At 35.7% G+C, this 27,836-nt stretch overlaps 1 protein-coding gene across 5 annotated transcripts; it reads right to left on the bottom strand.

Annotated features, from left to right (window-relative positions):
• Positions 1 to 422: 422 nt before the first annotated feature.
• LOC126822015 (solute carrier family 46 member 3) lies at positions 423 to 27,574 on the bottom strand. Of its 5 annotated transcripts, none has more exons than XR_008788183.1 (5): positions 27,475 to 27,574; positions 21,082 to 21,165; positions 20,454 to 20,610; positions 2,901 to 2,984; positions 2,479 to 2,526 (listed from the first exon to the last, which is right to left on the bottom strand). XR_008788183.1 is itself a non-coding variant. In XM_050550732.2 (4 exons), exons 1-4 carry the CDS (start codon positions 4,958 to 4,960, stop codon positions 1,248 to 1,250), a joined length of 1,452 nt encoding a protein of 483 aa, XP_050406689.1. In that variant the 5' UTR covers positions 4,961 to 5,788; the 3' UTR covers positions 423 to 1,247. The 5 variants fall into 5 exon arrangements, 3 of the variants coding, with proteins under 3 accessions (XP_050406689.1, XP_055957157.1, XP_055957158.1); XR_008788182.1 differs by lacking the exon at positions 27,475 to 27,574 and adding an exon at positions 22,173 to 22,305; XM_050550732.2 differs by lacking the exons at positions 20,454 to 20,610; positions 21,082 to 21,165; positions 27,475 to 27,574 and adding exons at positions 423 to 1,362; positions 3,865 to 5,788 and having other exon boundaries at positions 2,370 to 2,526.
• Between the last annotated feature and the right edge of the window lie 262 nt (positions 27,575 to 27,836).

Raw genomic sequence — 27,836 nt, 5'->3', positions numbered from 1 at the left:
CTCCCTCATCGAGCATGTCTGGGACATGCTTGGACAGAGGTTACGTCAACGTCAACAACGTCCTGCCAATGTCCAAGAACTTGCTGCTGCGTTGCAACAGGAATGAGACAATCTGGACCAAAATGACCTTAGACGTCTCATTAGGAGTATGCCACGTCGGATCAATGCTTGTTTGGCAAACAGAGGAGGATTTACCCGTTACTGACTTGGTTGTGATGCTGTGGTAACTTTGCTGTTTGACCCCGGGTATCATTTTACCCTTATAATGGTCGGTCTGTGCCTTACTTAGTCTAACGATCATTTGGAATAAATCGATGAATGTGAACTTCATTTCATTTTGTCATTTGTTTCTTCGTCAGTTTCATAAGGTGACTTTAATAACACTTAAAAATCAAATATCCCCTACTTTTTTTGAATAGTATATACTATCCGGATTTAAGCGTGCGTGATACCAGATAATACAACCTAAACACACACAGCGATAAAAGATAAAACACATTTTTATACATTTATAAAAAAACACACAATCTGATTAACATATGATGAATAACAATTATACTTTATAGATCTTATGAATAATGGAAATTAGATATACAAAAATATACCAAAATGTACAAAATAATGATTCTTCATATTATGGTTAAAAAATTGAAATGAATACTATAACATGATAATTATAAGGAATGATTATATATGTATACGATTACTTATCGTTGCATTTGCAAACAGAAATAGTCCGTAAATTCCTGATCATTCCAACCTTTATCCCGTAAAATAACAGAATTAAGTCCATTATAGAATGGAATAAAACATGTTATACCTAAATTTCACGGAAATTCCTGGTCATTCCACCGTTTCTTCCGTAAAATAAGTCCATTATAGAAGGCAATAAAACAGTTTATCCCTAAATTTTACGGTAATTCCTTGTTTAATACTGAATATTCCATAGAAATACATGTACATAAAACACGTAATTTGAAGAAATAATTCACACTTTTAACACAATTCCTCCAAAAAAAGCCACCGATTAACAGGCCTAAAAGCAACTTTCTAGACAATCGGATGACCGTGATTTTAAACAATTTAAACAACTATGAGATTTAAAATTCTAAAGATAAAATGGATTTTCGAGACTTGGTCTAGGTTGTCATAACTTGAGACTTCAAACAGTCATAACTTCGTCCAGAATAAAGTAATTTGAATGAAATTTTCAATATATTGATTTTTCATTATCTATTTTTGAACTATTATGCTAGGTCATTATCTAAATCTTCGCAGTTTCCGTAGTTGTCGTCATTTATTGTAAGCTCTGCTTCATAACATGGGTAGATATTACCTTTGTTTGATGTCCATATAAATGTCCTGCAATACAACACGTCAGATACATTAATTGAATTTAGTAAGGCCAATAAATCGGGCTTAAATTCATTATTTCTATTGGAATTTCAAAAATAGGTTCTTAGTAATTCAAACTCCTCTGTTTGTGAATGTTGCCTCTGGTGACTATTTTTGACAGAAATGAAATGAAATGAAATAGGGTTTAACTTTCTACTGTTCTGCTCCTATACTGGGCTAATGAAGACGGGCATACGCCATAGTGTGCTATGAGGGAAATTTTGCCCGGACAGCGGCACTACGGCCTACTCTTATATCAAATTCCAACTGTCAAGGGGTCTTTTACGTGCACGCCAATGTGTACACGGGACCTCGGCTTTTCGTCCCATCCGAACGACTAGACAGCTGTTCTTGTCAGGCCCTCTTTCCTGCATCACTGACAACCACGCCGAAAAATCTGGATGAACTTTCTCGGCCAATGCAGGGATCGAACAACCGACCTCCGGGCTAGCGCGCCAGCGTCTTACCCACTTAGCCACCGTGAACCCCTATTTTTGACAGACATATAAGGATTTATTGTTGTGGACTTTCTTATCCTTAATATGTGCAGCGAATTTGGGGTTCATTTCACATCTCCGAAACAATAGCCCTTCATAAATTTGAATGACTTATATATTAAAGATGAAGAAACAAAATTAATCTGGACTAACATCATGCTTGCTCCACTAACAGTACATGTACTTGACAGCCGAGAAACAATAATTATATGTGTATGCGGGGGAGGGGGGTCCCTTCCAGTGCTGCCGGGTAATATAATATGAGCTGTGTGGAACATGCTAGAGTCGATTTGTATATCTGGCCCACGATATATGTTGGACACTGGTTAAGCATTAAGATTATGATTATAATGTTAAATGTTTTGCCGTATGCGAGGGGGCGCAAAAACTCAAAACCATGACGCAAAGCCGAGAATCAAGCTGCTGTTGTTAAATGGTTGATGTAGATGTCATCGTGTATAATAACTATTTACTTACAATAAGAACACAGCAGTTACCAAAGCTAGTCCAGCCATCACAAACCATACAATTCCTCTATAGTACTCAACAGTTGCATTATATACAGAATTATAAAGTGTATAAGAAGCACTATTACCTATAGCCTCTACTATAGCTATACTAGCAAATAATGCTCCTGAAAAACACACATAAAACGTAATAATAATTTTGTCTTATGTTGCTAAAGGCATGAACACGTGTTCTTTTTGATGGATTCATTTCAGTCAAATTTGCGAGGATTTTTCCATAGAAATGATTTTAAATCTTAAATGATAGTCACTTTGAATACAAGTGATAAACATTTTGACCATAAATAACATGTAAATTTCTACCACGCGCTGAATAATAACAACGCTAGAAAGTATACCCCATGGTTGTCCAATGATTATAGACAGATGACCAGTCCAGAGGCTCGTATCCAACCACTTCTCTGACAACTAGGCTTTGGTATCAATTTTGTTTGAATACCTATCACAGAGCGTAAAACGTCATTTATATTTTTAGTATTACCTTGCTGAGATGGTAATGTCATTTTAGACATGGTTGCCCTGGTTATTGGTATAACAGCGGTTGCAAATAATGACGCAACAGGAACTGAAATATAGATATCATCAAATTATTAATATATGCACAATGCGAAATAATAATTGTGTTATGTCTGTGTCATGGGCTTCCTTTTTGATTTTTGAGATCTAATTGATATGCCAATAATTCCAAGTCATTGTTATAGTTCAATATATAGCGGTCAGTTTTATAACGTCTAGCGGACGCGGGGAATTAAATGGAGTACTTTTTTTCCCTTTTCTATACCAATCGGGCTTATAAAGAGAATCAATCGATCTTTAACATGTTGTCAATGCTTTACGTGGTCTTTGGCTTTTCGTCTCACCCGAAAGACTAGACACTTTACTTGTCACACATGGCTGTCATCTGGAAACCAGATTGGAATATCCCGAGTAAATTTCTCAATCAACACCAGGATCGAACCTGGTCCTACCCGGGCCTCAAAAAGCCAATTTGGGTTGAATGCAAGCTATCAAAATAATATGTTGTCTTAGGGCCGATTCCTCCCCGTATGCCCCTGCCAAAAACATTTGCCGCCTACAGGCAAAGATTTTTATTGCTTTAACCAATCTCTTGCGATAAGAACAAAAAACATATCCATCGTGTGTTAGTACCGGCAAAAAAGATTGACGATAACGTTTGATCGAGATGACTTATCCTGTTATATATTATATCCATTTCGCAAAAACGGTATTGCCACAACGACTGCCTGATTCGGTTGTAATTTATGAGGTTTTTTTTAAAACACTATAATTGCCGCGTGTGCGAGCGGACTAACTTCATATTCCTCGGCAAGCATTTGTTAATATTTCAAATTCTGCTGTACCTCTTGCCAAGTCACAACTACGAGATTGAAACCAGTAGTACCAGCAACTTCCAGAAGAAACCAATTTAAAACATGCTACTTTACCTAAATACATCATTAAACTGGTGTCTGCAAATCCTTCTAACAAGAAACCGGAAACAGATGCTAAACAACTAATTATACCGATCACCTCCTCCCTCACAAAATATTGTAAAATCTTAAGCGCTATGATAGAAAAAATAAATGCGGCTGTCAATCTTATTGAACCGTAATATCCAATTTTGATGGAGTCCCAGCAAAAGGGTTCCCCAAGCTGATATATAGTTTCTAATGTAGATCGTCCCAAAATTGTAACGACACCGAAAAAAAATACACCCAATGCAATCAGGTAAGCGCATCTTTTAATAATGCTTGCTCCCGAAAAGTAAAATCCAAATACTTTCTTTATATTTTTCAGGGGTGATATGCTTGGTTTCGTTTTTACGGTAACAGTTTCAGGAAGTAAAAAGAACACAATCACCAAATTCAAACCACTAAGACTGACAAACATAACAGCAGGATAAAGAAATCCAACAAATTTGATAAGAAATCCGGTCGCGAGTTGTCCTGCTGATGACGCTACAGCTACGCACCCTTCTAAGATTGTTATGGCAATAGTTCTTGAATTTCCAGGAACTGTCACATCCGCACTATAAGAAAACATTGCTACAAAGATAGCGAAATACGATCCACTCAAACCATCGATTCCGTACGCCAAGTAAAAATAATTCAAATTTAGGTTATAGTAAACGATGAACGTAATGATTAAATCTTTAGCTAAGATGCCCAAGGCAGGAATAAGAAATATAGTCTTTCTACCTACTGCATCAGAGAGTGGTCCTATATAGATATTAGTTAAGACAGCAACAGACCCTCCAACAAGAGAATAATAAAGAGTTAGGCTTGAAGCTACTTTTTGTATTTCCTGCTCATGGCTGTCATCTTTTCCACACGAACTTGTAGTATTATCAATCGTCCTATTATCAATTCTATGGACCACGTATTGAGATATTACGGGTAATATTGCAAAGGCTGCCATTACATAAAAAACGACCAATGTCCCCGAAACAAGCCATGCTCGGACATAAGGAAAATCCACTGATAAACTGTTTTGTGATCTTCTTTTTAGCAATGGCGTCGCCGAATCTTCTTCGGGTTTCATTTTTTTAGTATCTTAGTTGTCAGTCCATGTCTCTTCAGCTATAACTAGCACCGAATCTATGCTGGTTTCATAGTTTTAGTATCTTAATTATCAGTAAACGCATTTCACTATATGGAGCGGTGAACACACAAGTTGAATAAATGTGATAAACTATCACATATCACCTGATTGTTTCTGTTTTAATGAAGCGGTTAAGAACATAAGACCGGTTACGCTAAAAATAGCAACGTCATTATCTAAATGCTTACTCTTATCTGATACATAACGTTATTGTTACTTAAAGTGACATTTAATTTTTTAAAACTACATTAATAAAGCCTTAAAAGAATTTTCATTATTAATCCCATAATACACCACTATTGTCATTAGACAAACTGGCAAATAATATGATTTTCAAATTGAAACATTGTCGTTGAGAGAGGTTTGCCAATGCATGATGGAGCGGTGTTATTTTTAGAACAATATGACGTTTGCCGGTTTTCTCGGTAAACTGTTTGACCACAGACCTTGACAATCGAGACAAACTTCGTATTTGCGACTGCCATTATGTAGACTGAGTTTAGTCAAAAGAAATTATACAATTTCTAAGTACGAATGTACCGTAGGCGAGTAGAGTGTGCATGTTTTTTAAATGCTAGAATGACGCCTATGATTATATAATAGTGATTTGACTATCTATCAAACAATAGATATAGAAAAATTTATGTTTTCAATTTCTTAGAAAATGTGCAACTAAAATTTTAACAAATGGCGGCTTGAATCGTCTGAAACCCGAACGCCAATTAAAGGACAATATTGGTGCCAGTCATTATCACATATGTATTAGAGCTGGTTAAATACATTCTGTGAGGGTCCGTCGTTACACGTTTCTTTCACGGCGTTTATGACGATACCGTTCGTACGCCAGACACTGTGTATAGTTAGCGGGTCACTTCAGGGGTCAAAGGTCAGTATGATAATACTGAATTGCAGCCTTAAAATAACTTGAACAAAACAACAGAGTTCTGTGTTGATTGAACGAATTAACGGTTTAATAATAAATCAGATTAATGTTAATGATATAAGTTAAAAAAGACAAAAGTTACATTCACACTTCACATATTCTGTTTTGACAGTTCTCAGTTCATGATATCACTTCACAGCTGACTCGGCAATTGAGTCGAATTTCACATAGAGTTCACAAGAATAAACAACGTTCACTGTTCACAATAGGTAGATAAAAAGTTCACTAACACATTACACTAAATTACATACAGTGTCTCGGTAAAAAACCGATATCACGACCGCCGTTTGAGAAGACGGCCTCACACGTATTGACATTCACATTCACGCCATTTTCACTGTGTTTCTAAGCACGCTTTTTCTATACCATAATAATTTAAAGTAGACACAATCACACCAGTTGCATAAATACTTCAATGCTACTAAAGAAGACTCTTTTATCCAGAAAAACTATGGTGGACCGTTTTGAACATTACACACCGGCCCCTATCGAAATGTAAATGAGATAATAACGCAATATGTTCAAAAACCCAAACTAAATATACAATATTCTTAACTTCAGAATTCAATAGACTGTTACACAAATAATCAGTGTCTTATAAAACTAAAATAGCTTTCATACCTCATCATATCCATACAGAATACAAACATTCACACCTTATTACAATGATGCAATAGAAAAATTAAGATAAATTCACATTTGACAATTGAAACCTTATTTCACAGATTCACATTTAAGCATACATGTACTTATAGTATTTAACTATTTTAGTTCTATAGTTACATAGTTCACAAAATTTACTTATGGTAACACAAACAATAAATCTAATATCATTTCAATACACATAAGCAATGTAAATATCAAAACTAAATAAATTCTGAAAAATTTAACTGTCACTTTCTAAGATTAAACATAATTTAGCTATAGGACGAGTCAAAATACTTGTTTTTGTCCTTAATTTTACACTACGTACAAGACCATGCTTGTCTGGATACACTTCTTCAACGATACCCATGGGCCACGACCCACCGGGCGCACTTGAATCGACTATAAGAGCAATGTCACCAACTTTTATATTTCTAGAAGGATTGAGCCACTTTTCACGACGTTGTAATGAATGCAAATATTCATCAGTCCAACGTTTCCAAAAGAGATCAGTCAAATACTGGATTTGACGCCACCGTCTCTTTGAATATACATCACGTTCATTGAATAATCCAGGGGGAAATAACACATTTTGGTGACACATAAGAAGTGAATTAGGAGTTATCACTTCCAAGTCATTGGAATCACTGGATACACAAGTCAGAGGTCTACTGTTTATTACAGCCTCTACTTCACAAAGGAAAGTGATTAGTTCTTCATCACTTTGTGCTGTTCGCAAAAATTGTTCACACAGAATCCCATATAGGATTTTTCTTATAGTCCTTATCTGCCTCTCCCACAATCCGCCAAAATGGGATGCTGTAGGGGGGTTGAAATGCCACTTAAATCCACCTTGAGTTGAAAAGTTCTCAATCTGTGTTTGATTCAGATCATATAATGATTGTTTCAGTTCTTTCTGAGCACCAATTAAGTTTGTTCCATTATCTGAATATATATCACTGGGCGTACCTCTACGGGCAATAAAACGTCTTAGGGCATTCACACACGAACTAGTGTCTAAGGAATTAGAAACTTCTATATGCGTGGCACAAGATATCATACATGTAAATACAACACCGTATCGCTTACGGATAGAACGTCCTGTTTTGATTTCAAAAGGACCAAAATAATCATCTCCTACTATACTAAAAGCAGGTAAATCAGGTTTAAGTCGAAAATATGGAATGTCACTCATTTTCTGTTCACTAACTCTAGACTGATATTTTCTACAAATCACACATTTACTTAAAATAGACTTAACTAATACACCACATTTAACTATCCAATATTTTTTTTCTAATATTACTAATAGTATGATTTCTACCCATATGGGCTACATTAACATGACAATATTTAGCAATGAGATTTGAAACATGACAACTTTTAGGCAGTATAATTTGATGCTTAAAATTAAAAGGCACGTTTGCATTGCGCAATCTTCCACCAACACGCAAGATTCCATCTTTAAGAAATGGATCCAAACTTGAAATTTCACTTTTGTTTTTGACGTTTTTCACATTATTGGGATTTTCACCGTTTTCACTAAGACACTTTATTTCATCAGAATATACTTGATTTTGAACAAACTTAATGATTTCCACTTCAGCACTATTAATTTCCTCAACAGATAATGACTTAGTACACAAACTATCAGGAATTAAACATTTTTGAGCTTTATACTTTAAAATTTGCTTTAATCTTAACCACCATGATATCGCACGCTTTAATCGATAAAAATCAGAGTACTTATCTATCAATGTATTTACTGCATTCACAGAATCATTGGTTCTCACAAAATTAGTAGGTACTTGTATATCTTCATCATTATTCAATGGAACTATGTTCTCCGGCCAATCATTAATTGATAATTTCAGAAATTCTGGTCCACATAACCACATGGAGTTATTTGCGATATTCTCCACACACGATCCACGAGATGCTAGGTCAGCTGGATTTAGCTTTCCAGGCACAAAACGCCACTGATTCACGTTAGAACCGTCATGAATTACTGCAAGTCTGTTTGCGACAAAAACTTGGTGACGTGCTTTTACATCATGTATGTACTTTAAAACTGTTTGGCTGTCGGACCAAAAATACACTTGATTAATAGGAATCGACAATTCACGTGATAACATGTTATGAATTCTCACAATCGATGTAGCTGCTGCGAGCTCTAATTTAACTATGGTGTGGGGCTTTATGGGTGCTACACGAGAACGCCCAAGTAAAAATGAAATGTGTATCTCATTTTTATCACTTTGAAATCTTAAATAAGTAACTGAACCATAACCCTCTTGCGATGCATCACTGAAATGATGTATTTGAGTGTTCACAATCTTTCCAAAGTTCTGGGGTTTCACACATCTCTGAATTGACAAATTATGTAAATTCGCAAGATCAGTAAGCCAGTTATTCCATTCTCTTTGTCAATCAACTGGGATCATTTCATCCCACGATAACTTATCTCGACATAAATGCTGGAGGATTATTTTACATTTTAGCACAAACGGAGATGCTAATCCGAAGGGATCATAAATGGAACTGAACACGGATAGTATATTACGTCGCGTTGCGGTTCTGTTAACTTCACCAATGTTAAACTCAATTAAATCTAATTCAATGTTCCACTGGACACCTAAGGCTCGTTGCACGGGTAAAGAATCTGAAGAAATGTCAAGATCCATCACTTGTTCAGCTAAATCATTTTCGGGAATAGTAGACAATACATTTCTGCTATTGCTCACCCACTTGGTAAGGCGAAATCCACCTTTGGATAAGAGATCACATATTTCACGAATCAGTTTTACACATTCCGTTTCTGTAGTCATAGACTTTAAGAAATCGTCTACGTAAAAATCATAATTTACAGCATTGATTATTTCATGGGAATAATCGTTGGTATTATCCAAAGCCGTTTGCTTCAGAGCAAAGTTTGCACAGCTAGGTGAGCTAACTGCACCAAAAATATGCACTCGCATTCTATATTCAGTAAGATGTCCATTAATGTCACCGTTGGGCCACCATAAATAGCGAAGCATGTCACAGTCTCTCTTCACAACTCTGACCTGATAGAACATTTGTTCTACATCAGCCATAACCGCGATATAATCTTGTCTCCATCGCAATAATACACCTAGCAATAAGTTAGTCAAATCTGGCCCTTGTAAAAGTTGCTCATTTAGTGAGGTCTGTTGAAAGATAAGCGGGCAATTAAAGACTACACGCAGTTTATCTGGCTTTTTAAGGTGTATCACGTGATGATACGGTACATACCACACACGGCCATCACTCCTATCAATTTCACTTGGTGGGACAATTTCAGAGTATTTCTTGGATTCTAAATTGTTCATGAATTTGCAATACTGTTCATTTAAAGAATGGTCTTTCACGAGTTTATTTTTAAGTCTGTAGGCAAATGCTTCAGCCTGAAGTTTGTTATTAGGCATAATAACTGATCTGTCACGAAACGGTAATTCAGTCTGATAATGACTGTCTTTTAATTCAATAGAGTTAGTTAAAATGCTCAAAAACTGTTTGTCTTCAATAGACAATGAGTGCTTGTCTTCACAAAGCTTTTCACTAAATTCTAAATTAAAATATTTCTTTACTTGTTGCTCGAGACTATCATCAATCCGGCATAAATTAATACTAATTGAAGCAGAAGAATTTTGTAGTTTACCCGGTAAACCATATAACAACCATCCTAATGGTGATTTAATCCCATAAGGCTCACCAATGTTACCAGTGCACACTTCTAATGGCGTTGTAGCAGCAGGCATGTTCACACCTACCATTAGACTAACTTTTGGAATAAAATTAGGAAATTCACAAATATTTGATACATTAATGTGACTTAAATGTTTCCAAGCATATAAATCATCTTTTCTGGGTATATCACACATGTCAACAGGCATATCATTCTTCACATAAGTAGGAGGTAAATCTAAAAACTGATCACCATCGAGACTGCTTATTTGTAAATTATCAAGAATTTCAGTTTTAAGAGTTTCTATAGAATTTAATGTTTTGAGAGTAACACACGTGGATCGTCCACTGACTTTTAAACGATGAGCAAGATCAGAATTTATGAAACTAGCAGCTGAGCCATTGTCAACAAATGCATATGTTGCTACATAGTCATCACTGTTTTTATGCTTAATAAGTATAGGCAAAATGGCCATCAAGGGGTTGGTATTGCCTAGTACACAGCCAGAAGATACCTTACTTTCATGTTCTGATTTCGGTACAAATGATTTAGAGTTATAGGATTTTGATTCACCAGATATCAACGTACTTACTTGTTTGTCACGAGAAATGTCATCTCTAGTAGGGTCATGCATTATAGTTGTATGCTTTCTGATGCATTTATCACACTTAGCCCACTGGGGATTTGGGCAGTCACTTTTCATATGTTTAGGGTTCAAACATGCAAAACAAAGTCCCCTTTTTTTAACTTCTAACGATTTGTCATTGTTATTCAAATTACTAAATTTACGACATGAGAACAGAGAATGCATACCCGAGCAATATAAACAGGGAGGTTGCGCTGCTAAATTAACTTTATTGACTTGAGTCGAAAATATTTTACGCGACTGATGCGTAATCTTGTTACTAGCAACATGAGGGAAAGTTGATGTGGGTGTACGTAATTGATAACCCAAACCGCTCACTCTGGGGTCGTTTTCATTTCTTGAAATCTTACTGACGAAGTTCTCTAAATCTTCCAACACTGGAGCTCTGTTACCATTTTCCCTTAAATCTCCTACACGACCAATCCACTGCTGTTGAAATGAAACTGGTAACTTAGATGCTAAAAGTTTTAAGAATTCACTGCTGTCCATGGACGACATGTCTGAATTAGAATGTTTTATGTTACAACAGTTATTTAAGAAAAGGGAATACTTTCGAAGTCCACTTTTGTCACCTATAAGTATTTTCGGCCACGTTTCTGCCTTACTTCGAAAGGCAGCTGCCAAAATAAAAGGGTTTCCATAATCACGGTTCAATAAGTTTTTGGCTTTAATATATGCTGCTGATGCAGGCACTATCATTGGACATTGCTTTATCAACTCGTAGGCATCGCCCTGTGTGTATCTTATTAACAGTTCAAGTCTACGACTTGGGTCTACAGTATTGTTCTCTACCACATATTTAAAGTTTTTCATGAATATTGGAAAGTCCAATATATTTGAACCATTAAATGGTTTCAGTTCTTGGGCTGGTAACGCTTGTTCCCTTTGACTGTCTATTAATTTGGATAAAATAGTAGAAATTTCTGGCTCAGATTTCGTCATACTATGATTGATGGTTTCTGTATCTCGATTCACATCCACATGTTCTTTTTCACTAATGTTTATAGGACTGTTTACACGATTGTTAATGTTCACTATAGGGGTTTGTACAATCATGGGTTCATGAATGTTCAAAGAATTGTTACTGTACACAGCAGGTGTCACAGGATCACGCATGCTTACAGCATTCACAGCAGGTGTCACAGGATCACATATGTTCACTGCATTGTTCACAGGGCCAGTGTTATTCAAAGGTTGCACAGGCCTTTTAAAGGAAATTTCAGAATCTACCTGAACATACATTCTATTAACTTCTGCAGCACTTGATAATTTAGATCTCAATAACAATTCTTCTTCTTTTCTGTTAATTTCTGTTAATCTTGCCTTTAATTCATGTTCTCTACGCAGCCGTTCTGCTTTTTCAGATGCTAGTCGAATCTCTTCTTCCACTTTTTCAAATTCTAAACGGCTCTCTAATTCTTTTCTTTCATCTTCAAATTTATTTCTTTCTGTTAAAGTCATCAGTTGATTCTTTAATTCAATTTCTTTTTGAATAGCTTGATATTTCAACTTTGAAAGTGTAGTGGAGGCAGTTTTTCTTGAAGGTACGTTAGAGATACTATCTATTGGTCTGATATCATCGTCAGGAAGTACATTCCTAGGATTATCCACACCCTCACGACTGGGAAGTTCACCTGAACGTCTGCCTCCGGCCCCACTAGGAACCGTTCCATCACCTGGCACAAAGGCGTCTCCAGTCCCACCTGGGCCTCCCAACTCATTGTGAACCCGAAAGCCCACTGGCACAATCCCGGGGTCAACACTGTTCACACTGTTGTCTGCACTTCTGCACATCAAAATGCGTGATGTTCTTCTTAACTGGTTTCTAAACCTTGGCGGTAAGGATGCCATTTCACAAATTACAAACAAGCACAAAAATAATACACTAAAATTTATCTTCATCACACCATAAAGTTATATACTGTTTTCACTTTAAATTTACATTATTGTCTGGTATTGTCAATGTCCTGACGGTTTTTTACTAACAATGTGATCAGGGTCCGTCGTTACACGTTTCTTTCACGGCGTTTATGACGATACCGTTCGTACGCCAGACACTGTGTATAGTTAGCGGGTCACTTCAGGGGTCAAAGGTCAGTATGATAATACTGAATTGCAGCCTTAAAATAACTTGAACAAAACAACAGAGTTCTGTGTTGATTGAACGAATTAACGGTTTAATAATAAATCAGATTAATGTTAATGATATAAGTTAAAAAAGACAAAAGTTACATTCACACTTCACATATTCTGTTTTGACAGTTCTCAGTTCATGATATCACTTCACAGCTGACTCGGCAATTGAGTCGAATTTCACATAGAGTTCACAAGAATAAACAACGTTCACTGTTCACAATAGGTAGATAAAAAGTTCACTAACACATTACACTAAATTACATACAGTGTCTCGGTAAAAAACCGATATCACGACCGCCGTTTGAGAAGACGGCCTCACACGTATTGACATTCACATTCACGCCATTTTCACTGTGTTTCTAAGCACGCTTTTTCTATACCATAATAATTTAAAGTAGACACAATCACACCAGTTGCATAAATACTTCAATACTACTGAAGAAGACTCTTTTATCCAGAAAAACTATGGTGGACCGTTTTGAACATTACACATTCCAAATATATTTTTAACACAGAGATCATTGCTACGATAGCTGAGTAATACAGGTTTCCCGTATCGGAAGTGACGAACGCCAAAGGAAAACATGAGTCGCCGCTCTATATAACTGACTGAAGCGACGAGTGATAACAGATACACGGCCGAATTTCTACTCACTAATAATTCCTAATATTAGACTCGCGTGACGCATTTCACTGTAAAAGCACGTGCGGAGTGTCTGTATTTTAAGTCGTTTAATGGTATCGAGCTTGAGACATTGCATCATATATTGTTGTTACAATATTACTTAATGTCTCGCTCTCGACCATTAAACAATACATAGTGGGAGACTGGATATTTGATAACTGTATGGATAGTGTGTTGACAGTCTTTCTAACTTATAATAATATTGCTATCTGCCATGTATAATGTTTGATTTTATAATTTAATAGAAACGCATGTCTTGTTATTTAGCATAGTGAATTTATATCCATATTATATAATATATTTTGTTGGAAATGTGCCATAATACTAGGGTGACCCATGCAACAATAATTATCCGCTAAGAAATTCGGTCTTACCTGGAGAGTTGTTGACTGTCCAACGACGAATTTCTGAATGATGACAAAACAGCGCCGGGTCCGCTGGGAGCACGTGCGAGTAATTCATCGCAGCAAATATCCACTATATATGGCCATGCACGTGGTATTGTCACAACATCAGATGGTAGATAAAGACAAGTTAAAATTTATTTCATCACGCGTTTGTCTTGAGAAATTATTTGATCGCAAACTACGTTCAAAATTCTAAAAATTATTGTCGTTTTTATTTTTCAATTCGCTATTTATCTACAGAGTGTTGTCATTTAGTTTCGGCGATTTCACATCTCCGTAGAACTTGTTTTAGACGGGATAAGAAAAAAAGCCGTAGTTATCTTTTAATTTTTTAAAGGTTCCTAATATCTTCGTGGAATCGCTAAGACGACTGGTGTCAAGTTAGAAAATAAACAAATTGTTTCGTATCTTAAATTTGCTACCGGGAATTAATCGAAACGCACAATAGTCTCGGTTGACTATATTTACTGTTCGAGACTATTGGCTTTTAGGGTTAAAGGGAAACAAATCTTTTTAATTTGTTTAGGAATTGACCGACTGACTTGTTTTAATTTGTTGTCAACCCATTCAATTAGCAAGCATGACGTCCAACGATGAATTACTATCCAGCATTGGTTTGGGCGATGACTAAGATCTCAGTACAATAACTAATCTTCACTTCGCAAGAATTACAAATACGCTAGTACTAGGCATTATTAATAAATTTCCGACCAATACGGAGCACCGGTCTATAATTACTGCTTTACATGACGACTGCGTGACGTTTGATAACAAAGGTATTCAAAGTAGGCTGGCTAGACTGAAGACAAAGACTAGAAAGCTGGGTAAAAATAAAAATAATTCTAATAACGCTTTAAAATTATATGACGATTATCTCGACAGTCCTTTTTTCCCCGGGTTAGTGGACAAGACACCATCGGCAGATACCAGCACGGTACATTTAATAAATAGAGAGACACAGACATCTGTCGATGCTGCGACTTTGACCAAATTAAAAAGGAAAAATAAGAATTTATTAAGAAGGGTCAATACGTACAAAAAAAAAATCCGTTTAAAAAATCGACTAAGGAAGACCTCAAAAGAATTGATTCGCGCGAAGGCTAATAATAATAAAGTTTTGGCATATAAAAAAACTGGTTGTAAGTCCCAACCTCGTGGCGAAGAAGTAATTTTGTATGTCAAAAATCAAAGATACACTCCAGAATGCCATAATTTGGTCATGCAACTAAAAAACCTCAACGTTTCCGAAAGGAACGTCAACGCGGTTATAACCGCATGTTTGGCTGTCGCGGGACTGAAATCTAATCATGCCCCAAAAAGAACTAGAGTTTAAAGAATATCATGTGAGCGCGTGGTGTATCTTTAAAGCATGTTTCGGAAACCTTAAAGTCAGCAAAAAACACCACTTTATATATATGGACGACACTACAAAATTTGGCTCCTAATTCGGTACATATGCACTAACCGCTGACTCGACTCATACGCCAATTATATTGGTCTTCGGAATATGGCTGATAAATCTGCGCAAACTACTCTTGCAACTTTAAATGAAATTTTGGCAGATTTTGATGATACAGCTGGGCCCATTAGTAAATCCGTAATTTTCGAAATTAGAAATACGATGTCAGACAGAGCCAGCACCGAAAAGCTTTTTAACAATTTATTTACACAGTACAGAGGCAATATTTGTTCTAAATTAGTAGAAAACTGGTCTGATTTATCAGATTCAGAGCGAAATATTCACCTAAATATAAATCATTTCTTTTGCGGTCTTCATCTATTAACTGGTTTGGCCGATAAAAGTGCGTCTGAATTGAAGAAATTTGAGGAAATGTATTTTAAAATGTATTCGGCCCAAACGTTTAAAACCGCTTCTTCATTTTTGACAAACGAACCTGGGTGTGTTCGATTGGTTCGGACCATCTGTAAAGCCTTTACAAAGGGTGGGGACGAAAAGTCGGGTTGTTATTTGCCTTTTAAGTTGTATCTTAAGTCCCTTGGGATTTCAAAATTACCGCTAACGCCATTTCATGATAACCGGTTTAATATTATTTTCCACATTGTCGCAATTGTAAATTATATGGCCAAGCATATAACAAATTTTCTTGGTGATTTTGGAACAGAAAATAGATTGACCCAAAGCATATTTTTGGATATTAAAATTCCGTTATTTCATATTGAGTGCCAGGCTTTGGGCTTGATAGATAAATTAATTACAGCTCCACTGTGGCGCATACTAGAAAGCGGCATTAATGCACTTGGCATGAAAACTATTTATCAGGAATTACATGATTTTTTGGAAAACCCTAATATTGAAAACTTTGTTGAAGGTAAATCACACCCATTTGAATCTCTAATTAAAATTGAAAATGATTCGGTCCTTGCTAACCTGACGAAATTTGATTCTGATTTAACTTTTAATTCAACCCTGATCCATATTTTGGAAGTCCTCTTTGCTGAGTTTAGAAAGTACATTGCAAAAATTTTACTTGAGTATCGAGATGACTTTAATCCTTCGTGTTCGAGTTCTGCCATGCCTCACAACAAATTACCGGAAACCGTGTTCAGTCATCTCGATAGATTAATCGCGCCCTCGTCTAATATTTTTGGCAACGAAGCGTCCATTTTATGTAAAATGAATAAATCTGATGAATGGCTAAAAAATCTTTCACCTGATAAACGTAATTTGGTCTTAATGGATGCTCAAACGATAACTAAAAATCAACTTTTTAAATTTAGGCAAAGACGGGAAGAAATCGAAAAGAAAAGCTAGCGGTTCTTTTGGCAAAAAAGAATGAATTAGTACAAAAGGGGAAACGTGAGATTAGGAAAAAAGAGCGCCTAACAACAGAAATTATCGGGGTGGGTCTTTGGAAAAGTAAAGAGGGTATGGAAAATGGGCTTTTACAACTTACAGATAGGCAAATAAAAGAGGCACTGAAGGCACAGCTCCGGTTTCGTAGGTATGTTTTAAATCAGCAAGTTTCCAATAAGTCTATATTTTATTTTTCTGTCGCCGGTAAGGAACACTCGATTTCAGTTTTAAAAGAAAATTTACAAAAATTAATTGACCTGGCTGATCCTACCTAACCGGAAGAAACTTTCAATGCCCCTTTTTAGCGGTTATAAAAAAATACAATTTCTTCATTCTTCGTTTCTAAAACCATTTTATTTGTCAATCCAGGCGTCCCAGCAGACCGACATTCCGACACTTCTCACAGTATTTTAACAATTCATTATTTAATAACTGTTTTCTTTAAACCAATCGGTTGATTTTCAGATAGCAATTTATGTTACAAAATACGCCTACTACTGTACATCTGCTTTGATATCGTGCTTGAAAAGTTGCCCTTGAGATACTCTAAGTAAAACATAACTTTTTATTTTGTCCCAAGGGGAACAATTTGGAATATATGTTTATTACAGATTAGTTCTAAATTACATATCTATGTTTGGTAAATAATGACTATGTATTATTTATTATAAATTGATTTGTGAAATGTCGTAACAGATCGTGTTTTTGGATAAGATTTGAGTTACGCTTTGTTTGATAAAGTGAGTACACCTGATCTAACATACAGGCATGTTGATTCCGAGGGCGTTGGTCACGATGAGATGTGTTTTTGTTAATGTTATCGATCGCTTTCAGTCCCTATAAAGTTATAGGAAATACATATTAAAATAATCAGCATATTTATTCTTGTGTAAAAGCTATCATACAAGAAGGAACGTCCTCCCGAATTTGAATTTGTTCTTAATTATGTATCTTCTAGTTTGTATTCACTTATTCAAACCCAACTACAAAATGTCAATGTACATCTCAAATCTGTACATAACTTGATCAGCTATTGCATATTTTTCATTTAGATTGATTAAAATAGTCTGTCATTATTTATTTAATACTCTAATTACTCCATGAAACTTTTCGTCAATATACATACTTTCCGAACATTATTTCTTAAATGGGATATCAAATATTAATTTACAAAGGCACATTCACATATAAATACCAATATAAACAGACCTATGTTTCTATGGGTATACAGAAAATATAAATAGATTGGTCTAATATATCTACAAAAACTTAAATTTAAATTGGACTGCACACATCAAAATTAAGCACACGGGAATGGCCGATCCAAAACTGAGCTGCGTTGCGCATGCTCGAAAATCTTAAATTCAATCGAAGCATGGGGCCAATTTCATCAGAAAGCAAATTACGAATTAAACGAATAGTCCCGAATGGTAGTGATGGTTCATTCTTATCGGAAAATAAATCAATAATTTGAAATAACCAAGAGAACATAACTCCGTCAACACTGAAAACCCAAAATAAATATGTCCGCGGATGGTGCACAAAAGCAGTGTATTTTACAATGCAGTCGAATGGATATATCTTGTGAAATATAGCACGCAGGTACAGTTTCTTGGCAGTTTATAATAAAGGATCATCTAGGGTTGTTATTTATATAAATATAGTGCCATAACTGTAAATAGTTTTCGAGATTTTTTTCGGCTCGGGCCACCCTAATAATACATTAACTAATATAGTAGTTCGTCTATTTATACCAATTTTCTCCCCTTTTGCATGCACATTTACTGATTTTTTGGTCTAGAATGGACGAAGAGGGTTTGAATTAACATTTTTTACCAGGTTTTGGTAAATATTCATGATTTTGAGGCGGTAGGATAACGGGGTTATCAGGTTGGGTACAGTGATATGTACGGCAACTAGTTACATATTTTTAGTATGCTTCTTCAAGTTTGCGTATCTCAAAATTTTGGTGGTCAACCTCATACAAATTTTAGTGCAAAGACATGACCATTTGTTCCTCGGTCTGTAGTGAAAAGCATTCAGCCCAACGAAAATTTGGGGAAAAGTTGGAAGTGGGCAAAGAGGTTAGAATTAACATTGAAGTCAATGGGGAAATTAATGTTGGTCTGCATCCATATTATTGAGTATTATTATCTCCTTTACTTAAACAGCTGAATTTGAATATATAACATGCAATTGTAATTTATATGCATATCCTATGACTTATTTAACGTTACTAAATACTTTTGTATGTCATAAATCACATTGTGTCCACCTGTTAAATAATGTTGAATTCCGCGTATAGTTTATAATTTTGCATGACCTGGGAATGAATCTCAGAATTGATGTCATCCTGTCGAGACGGCCAGACGAACACTAGTAGCCTGTGTCACTTAATCCCACTGAGATATCCGTCTCCAGGGTAGAAACGAAACTATAGTTAATACACCAATAGTTCTTGAGAAATGCTCTTTAAGGGCACACTCTTTAGGTGCTTTGCATTTAATGAACAGTCACGGTTTCTTTTAATGAACAGATACAGCCCTTAACTGCTTGCAGTTAATATACAGTAATGGCTTAATCTATTACACAGAACGGCTTGAACTGGGACAGTTTGTCTCTTTATAAATAGCAAAAAAGAGTTTTCCCAGTCCATCAAGACTTACCTGTATATACGTGTTAATGCATAATAAAACTTGATAGTTGTATACAGTTATGTTTCATTTGTTCGAAAAGAAAGAGCCGAACATAGCACAACTACCTTTTAGCTAATCCGGCCTCTTCTCTGAAGAGGCTCTACTTTAAACAGCTTGTTGTTGGCCGATAGATCACCGGTGGCAGAGAAATTACCGGGGTGTGGGTCCTGAGCAAGCACTGCAGCAGAATTCTCCACACTGCCAAACCGCTACACCATTTCGTGGCCAAAAACAGAAAAAGAGTGCCACAATAACCCCATCGCTTATCCTCGCCATAACAGACACCACTCATTTCATAATCATAATTATTACGCTATAAAGTGTCATATAAAATTTGGACATTTGCCGTTTTAAGTACATAATCCATGGGGTAACTAAATATGTTCAATTAGCCCACATTACATAAATATATAACTGACAAATGTTTTAAAATGAATCAAATTCTAGTTAGATTATACTTAAACAACCACCATTATTATGGTCATTCAGATTTGTTCTTATGGAAGAGCTGGTACAAGTAGGGTTGGTGAAATATCATCATTATTAGTCGTCTTTAAAAAAAATTCTTCTTTTTAAAATTTTGTCGTCTGTACCCCAGACATGTTTCAAGTGAACACATTCCTACCACTTACATTTAAAGTAAGTCGAAATTCTTAAGTTTACGTAATCATGAATAAGGTCCCAGAGTGATAACAACTCTGCTAAAATCAACTGATCTAAGATTTTCCGTAAAATATTTCAGAGGACAACTTACACTAAGAGGCCCATGGTTACGACCATAAATACCGCCATACACACAAAGATAAAACCTCTATCAAAGGAAAGGGTGTTGGAATAAATGTAATCAGAAAGACTTCCTGCTACCGCGGCTGTTATTATTTCAACAGCTGCAAAACCAGCAAACAGTGCTCCTAGAATAGAAATTCCATCATTAATAGTTCAGTCAATCAAAGTCGATCCACTGCATTCATTCATTCATTCATTCATGCATCGAATGTTCTTACCAAAATTCATAAAGTAAAAACAAAATGGAATATGTTGAATGTAGGGTTCCTCAAATTCGAAATTAATGAATTCATTTACGCACTAGGCGAATCGGAATTCAAATTTCCTACTAGTATAGAGACACGCGCAAATAAAATCACCATGTGTTCTAAATTCTTACAATGCCGCGCACCTCATTTTGGATCTTTTAAGCCATATTTTGGGCATTTATTGATTTTCGAAATAATGCTCAATATGTTAGTATTGCATATACAACTTAACAACAAATTCCTTATTGAGCTCCAAAGGAAATATATGTAGATTATAATTTCATGAACGTTTCCATCCACGCACAGTCAGCCATTCGTAATTTTGAATCGATTATTTTTAAAACTGACCTTGTTCTTTCAATAAAACATGTCGAGATGAAAAAGATCTAATCATGGGTATGATCAATCTAATAAACACTCCTGCTCCTGTAGCTGTAATGAAACAAGAAAGCACACAATGAATGGTCTGCTTCTTGGTTTTGAGCTCAGGTTTTGGGGATGATCAAACTATTTTAAAAGGATGTGAAGAATGTAATAATATTGGGAGATTCATGCTATCTATATGAATAATTATATTAGCCGAATATAAGAATTTCATGACTTAGATATCAGTGCACCAACGGACACGTCTTGCTTAATATCAGGTCTACAGTCAAACAGTCAAAGCTAGTTTGGTATTGTTCAAAACACTCGTGGAGGAAAGTTACCAATTACGTCATTAGGCATAAATAACCAATTACATAATTAATTGCATAAATTTGGCCAATTCAACAATTAATAGCAGAAGTCTAGGCCGATACGCGTTAGATTCTTTAGAGATCAGAGAAGCATCAGATGTCATGTAGACTCTGTAGGAGAGAACGTTGATGTTTAAGAGACACCATCTGGATTCAGAATACCTCGTTAATTCACAGGACAGCCATGATGTAATGCAGTGATTCTCAACCAGTGTGCCGCGGCACACGAGATCTTCCTATGTGTGCCGCGAAATTTTGAACGGTATACTAAGAAAATGCGAAAAACCACGTGATCCCAATTTGAGTATTCACTAGTGTCTACTGTTAACTTCATAGCTGCGCTTTTCTTTATTTATTTAAATTAAAAGCAGTCATAATTAATACAGCGGTGACATAGTATGAAAAACTAGTAAGATGATATTATGAAAAATTAGCGTGTACTAAATTGAAAACCGTACTGGATACACTACAATTTAGCTTTCTGCCATAGTGGGTGTCTGAAAGATTCCACCATCGGAAAAGACAGCGATGTTCGTAACAAGAAAAAACTTATCCCAGGCAATTAATTATTTAAAGACACAAACAGTTCTAGTATCTTTTATTCGGAAAAATTACCGGACATCAATTAAAAAAAGAGAAACGTCTTGGTCATGACACAACCCGGACTATATTTTATTCGGAAAAAATCTTTAAAACTCTTACCATTTAAATCTGCTCAGTTTTATTCACACCTCAAAATGTCAAACGTTTCCAGATTTACGTGCAAATAAAACAAATAATTTATCATGACTTATCTGAATTGTTTTGAAACCATGATGCTCTCGGTGCAATTCGTCATGTCCTAATTTATACGTATTGACTTTTACGATTATTGCACCAGCTATTTACTTCCTTGTTGCTTTTATAACACATTCCCAAAATCATAAAGCCTATACTCTTATCTAATTACAGATTTTTAAGTAATAACCGGTCATTTTTTTAAGGAAAGCCTCCCTTAACGATTACATGACGGAACTAATTATTTGATCGGGTTTTGTTACGGTAGTAACGGATCATATACAGGAGTAGCAGATCACGCTCCCTTGTTTTGAATACTCGTTTTAACTAACATGTTATTTAGATCACAAACAGAATTAATATCCATACATAAAAAAAAATATTTTTTTAAAGGGACTATACTGGATATTTCGGCAAAAACAAATTAAACAAGTTAAATCAAGTGTTCTTTATTTTTCTAGCATCGCCTGAGTTATACGCTTTCAGAGAATGTCAATCGTGTCCATATGCAATGTACCATAGTAATTTACTATTTGCCTTATATTTCGACCCTTATAGAAAGATAGGTGCATTATTTTTGGTTTAGTAACTGGACCCAAAGTGCTACCCATTTTGTTGTTCTTGCTGTTCTTTTTTTTTTGGGGGGGGGGGGGGGAACTGAGTCATTTGAGTTTATATATCACTATGCGTTACCTATGCGTAGACCTTAATTATTATTTATAAGATATGAAAAGTGTAAAACAAAGAATACTGGAGAAAAATGAAATATAATAAGATAAAATACATTGGGGTAATTAAGGTGGGTTAAGATCCATTAAAATATTGCTTACTGAATCAACACTACGAATTAGGACGACATACTAAAGATACATTATGTAAGATTTAGATAAAGAACTAGCCATTCTTGCTATAATAGTTCGAAAGTAGATGATGTAAAATGGATAATTTGAAAATTTCATTCAGATTACTCTATTGCAAGCGAAGACATTAGCCTTTGAAGGTTTGACAGACGTGTGCAATAATTTCAACCACCGTACTGGTTGATCGAAGCTAAGTCTCGGTCCTCCATATTTGATTAAATGAAAGTATCGCCGAACCATTCTAATCTATTTAATATCGGAGAAATCTGATGCCATCGAGAGTTGATTAAGGCCTGAATCAGTTAATTAATGTCTAATTAATACTTTAGAAAACATTTCAGGCCTACAGAAAGACCTGCAATAGGCAGATTTAGCTCTTGCATAATGCATGTTTAAGCATTTACTATTGGGCCGAATTTATGAATTGTAAGAATAATAAATATTTAGAATTAACTGAATTTCGCCTTACTACAATATGTTTGGGTTTGGTTAAGTGTGTTTTTTGTTGTTTATCGTGTATGCTGATAGCATAAGTGAGATCTCGAGTGGAACACTTTTGTAGACGGAAATATACATAGTCAAATCACTTCAAAATGAAATATATTTCTGTTCCGACATTCGAGGACCTCAAAAGTATCATTTCCCACTTATGGTTAATTATTAAAGATGCATTATGTAAGAGCTAAATCTGTTTATTCATGTCTACCCTATACCCAACAAAACATAAACCAATTTCATATTAACAAATAAAGCCAAAACCAGCGGCTGCCAGGCAGGATACGCCCACATTTTCGAGAGATGGATATACAACAAGCTAAAAAGAAAGTGATTTTTCCTACAATCAAGGGCCATAATTCAGGAAATTACAATTCGATATGCGTAAATATCGAAAGGAACTGAGATCTTTGAGTTATAAACTTACTTTTAAAGTTTCAACAAAATCGGATAAAAATTGTGACCTCTATAGGGTCCACAACCTTGATATACCATATTTTTACGCTATTTGAGAACGAACGGCGGCCATTTTGTCTGTCAGTTTTAGGCCGATTTTCACGAAATTTGACCTCAGCCGTCCTTAGGGTTTAACGGTGATATAATAATACGGTTTTTAAAATCAGATAAAAATTATGACCTCTATAGGGTCCACAAGCTAAAAACGCGATTTTTCGTACAATCAGGGGCCATAATTCAGGAAGTTACAGTCTGATATGCGCAAATATCGACAGAAACCGAGATCTTTGGGTTATAAGCATACATTTCAAGTTTAAACCAAATCGGATAAAAATTGTGACCTCTACAGTGTTCACAAGCTAAAAACGTGATTTTTCGTACAATCAGGGGCCATAATCCATGAAGTTACAGTCCGATACATGCCAATATCGACACGAACCGAGATCTTAGGGTGATAAACCTATATTTCAAGTTTCGTTGAAATCGGATAAAAAATTGTGACCTGTAGACTGTTCACAAACGATTGTGGACGGACGTCCGGACGGACAGGGGCGACGACAATATACGTCCACATGAAAATGTGGGCGTATAAAAAGTATTAAATATTACGTGAAACTAGTGCTATTATATCATTAAGGGACGCTAGTCAACTCAGGTCAACTCATCCTCAGTTAAGTTTACCAAAATTAACAATGACGGCAAATTATTTGCCGACTATAAATTATGGTGTCTATTTCAGTCACTTTTAAAAAAGCGACGTCGACTTTTTAACACGATGCTTTTTTTAAACTGTATTGTATTTATAGATTCCCTTAAGGAAACTTCATTATTTTTTTCATTTTTAAATGTAAATACACAAATTTTTAATTTTTCATTATAAATTATTATTTGATATTTATATCCTGATACAATGTTTTTCTCAGAAATCTTTAAAGAGAGAGAGAGAAATGGGGTTTAACGTCCACTCGACACAAACTAGGTCATTTCGGGACTAACATATGGTTTAATTTTCTTATTTCTAAATTAAATTGATCCCAGGCCATTGTATTGATCGGTGTTTCTCATCACTATAGATTACCGCTCTTCTATTGGATAAATCCATCAAGAATAGAATCATCTCTCGTGCTTCCTTGGCTTCGCGCTTAGATAAGGGGTACTTATCGACATCTATACTTACTCCCCATCTCCTCCTTCACCTCTTTGGCATGACAATTTTTAATAACTTTTGGTCTAGAATCAAAGTAAGGGTTTTTTACTTTTGCGAATGTGTGATTTTCTGCGTCAGTGACCAGAAAACGCTACGTCTATTATAGTTACCCCCCCCCCCCTCGCTTTTCGAAGTCGTTACTGTTGATGATAGCTCTGCAGGCTAGGACGATTTGGTGCAGGGAATAAATGTCACTATCTCGCTTGCAGAGAAGCGAAAGGGTGTGGACAAAGAACAGTGCGTTGCATGTATTAACTCTAAATTATAACATCAACAAACCGAAATGTTTTTCGACGTGTAAATGAGTGTAAATGAATGGAATAAGTTTGAAAATTAGGCTTGCATGACTTAGACCTGGATCAACCAGATAGCCTCCACCAGAGCCGTATATATATAAGGCTCTAGCCTCCACGAGCTCGCGAGAGAACCACGAGACGAGAGAACGCACTAATTCCAAGACACTCGCCTCCTTGCAAACGACCGAGCGGGGAGCAGAATTCAGGACTTAACACCACCAACCTCGTTCGTAGCGCAATCCAAGACTTAAGAGAAAGACCCGACTCGGCACGGGGGCAGTTCAATACTTCTTTCTCCAGGTTATTGTACACGGTTAGATACAACGACGCCTGATTTTAACATAGAAGTGAGACTTTTAGACTTTCAGAAGAAAACCTTAGCTTTATACCGATCCCTGGGATGAGAGACCCCTGGTTGCGAGGGTCACTATTATTTGGGACCTAGAAATTGACCCAAATGGGTCGCAACGCATATAATAATGTAATCTGATTGTATATAAACTGATTTACATTCAATTGTTTCCGTTTTGACTCTAATTTCAAATCAGTTATGTCTAGCGAAATACGGCATGAGTCGCAACCGACTGGCAATTTTTAGCGTCTGGTTATTCCAGTCTATTGTGCATGCTCTCCAGATGAGATATGGCGTTACCGTTTGACATGAGTTGTGGAATATGTCTAGCCTCGTTCTTCCTGGTCACTTGTATTTTAAACTTGGCTTGTTCAAGTTTCTGTTTTTGTTTTAAAATATCAATTCTTGCTTCAAGCTCTGATTTTCTACGTTTTTCCTTTGCTTGTATACCTGTATTAAGACTGATATGAGATGCACTGTCAGATGGACTAATTTCATCTACTACCATCAAATCGTCCCAAGGAATGTCTGTATTGGATGAACTGATATTGATTTGGAAGAATATGTACTGGAATGAGCTGCTGCATCATCCATTTGGTAATCATACTGTAGATATTTTCTGACACTCATTTTATGTTTAAGTTATTATATCTTCTGACACAATCACACGATTACAATTTTTTGCTACCGTCTTTCACATCATACATAGTGATACAGTTAGTGAAAATTCAAAAACACGTTATTGTCAATGTAGGAAGTAAACTGCCATTGGGGATACTGCATCACATAATGAGTTGACAAGTATAGACTAATGAAGTTCGAAATGTTAATATAGATATTCTTTAATGAACAGGCTATACAAAATAATATGAAGATGATATATATGATGATGAAAGTTGTCTAACGATGTCTAATGATTAACGGAAAAATACAAATATAAATTCTGTCAAAATAACAGTAAATTTCAGCTAATAAACTACACTGAGAATCATTCTAGTTACAACTAACACTGGCACTGGTACTGGCAGGTAATAAACTGTTCTAGCCAAAGGGGCAGGGTTCAAGATGCAAAGACTTGGGAATATTTGCTATAAAGGCTTTATTTAGTATAAAACCACCAGGTAAATGAAATATAAATGGAAAAGAGCATACGATTAATATAACTGCCCAAAACATTCAACTCTTACCGCGTGTTATGCCCCTATACTCTCTAAAACTGGCTGACAATGACATATACTGACAAAAAAATACTGGTTGGTACTCGAATGACACCAAAATATTAACTGACAACCTCGAGACCAAAATCACTGCCAAAGTTATAATTGCATGGTGCGATTTTCTTTTAGCGGGAAAAATAAGTGTCACATGGCTCTTTGGTTAATCAAAAAATCATGGATATAATTAATAATGAGACGAAAAATGAAAAATAATATTAAAATTTGACAATGAACAATAAAAATTACTTCTAAAGTTTTCTGGCCATAACAACTTCCTCTCTCACAAAATATTGTAAAATTTTAAGAGCTATGAGAGAAAAAATAAAATAAGCTGTCATTCTTACCGCACCATAATTTCTAATTGTGATGGGACTCCAGCAAAACGGGCCTCCAAGTTGGTATATAGTTTGTAAAGTAGATCGTCTCAAAAATGTAACGACCACGAAAAAGGACACACACCATCAGGTAAGCGCATCTTTTTATCGTGTTTTTCCTCCCGAAAAGTAAAATTCAAACACTTTCTTTCAGTGGTGATATGCGTACTTTCATTTTTACGGTAACAGTTTCAGGAAGTAAATAGAACACAATCACCAAATTCAAACCACTTAGACTGACAAACATAACAGCAAGATAAAGGAATCCCCAAAATTTGATAAGATATCCGGTAGCATATTGTCCTGCTGATGAAGCTACAACTGAACACCCT

Source organism: Patella vulgata, chromosome 5 (assembly GCF_932274485.2).
Source record: "Patella vulgata chromosome 5, xgPatVulg1.2, whole genome shotgun sequence".
Taxonomy (NCBI): Eukaryota; Metazoa; Mollusca; class Gastropoda; family Patellidae; genus Patella; species Patella vulgata.
The sequence above is the reverse complement of the archived record's forward strand: the minus strand, read 5'-3'. Positions and strand labels throughout refer to the sequence as shown.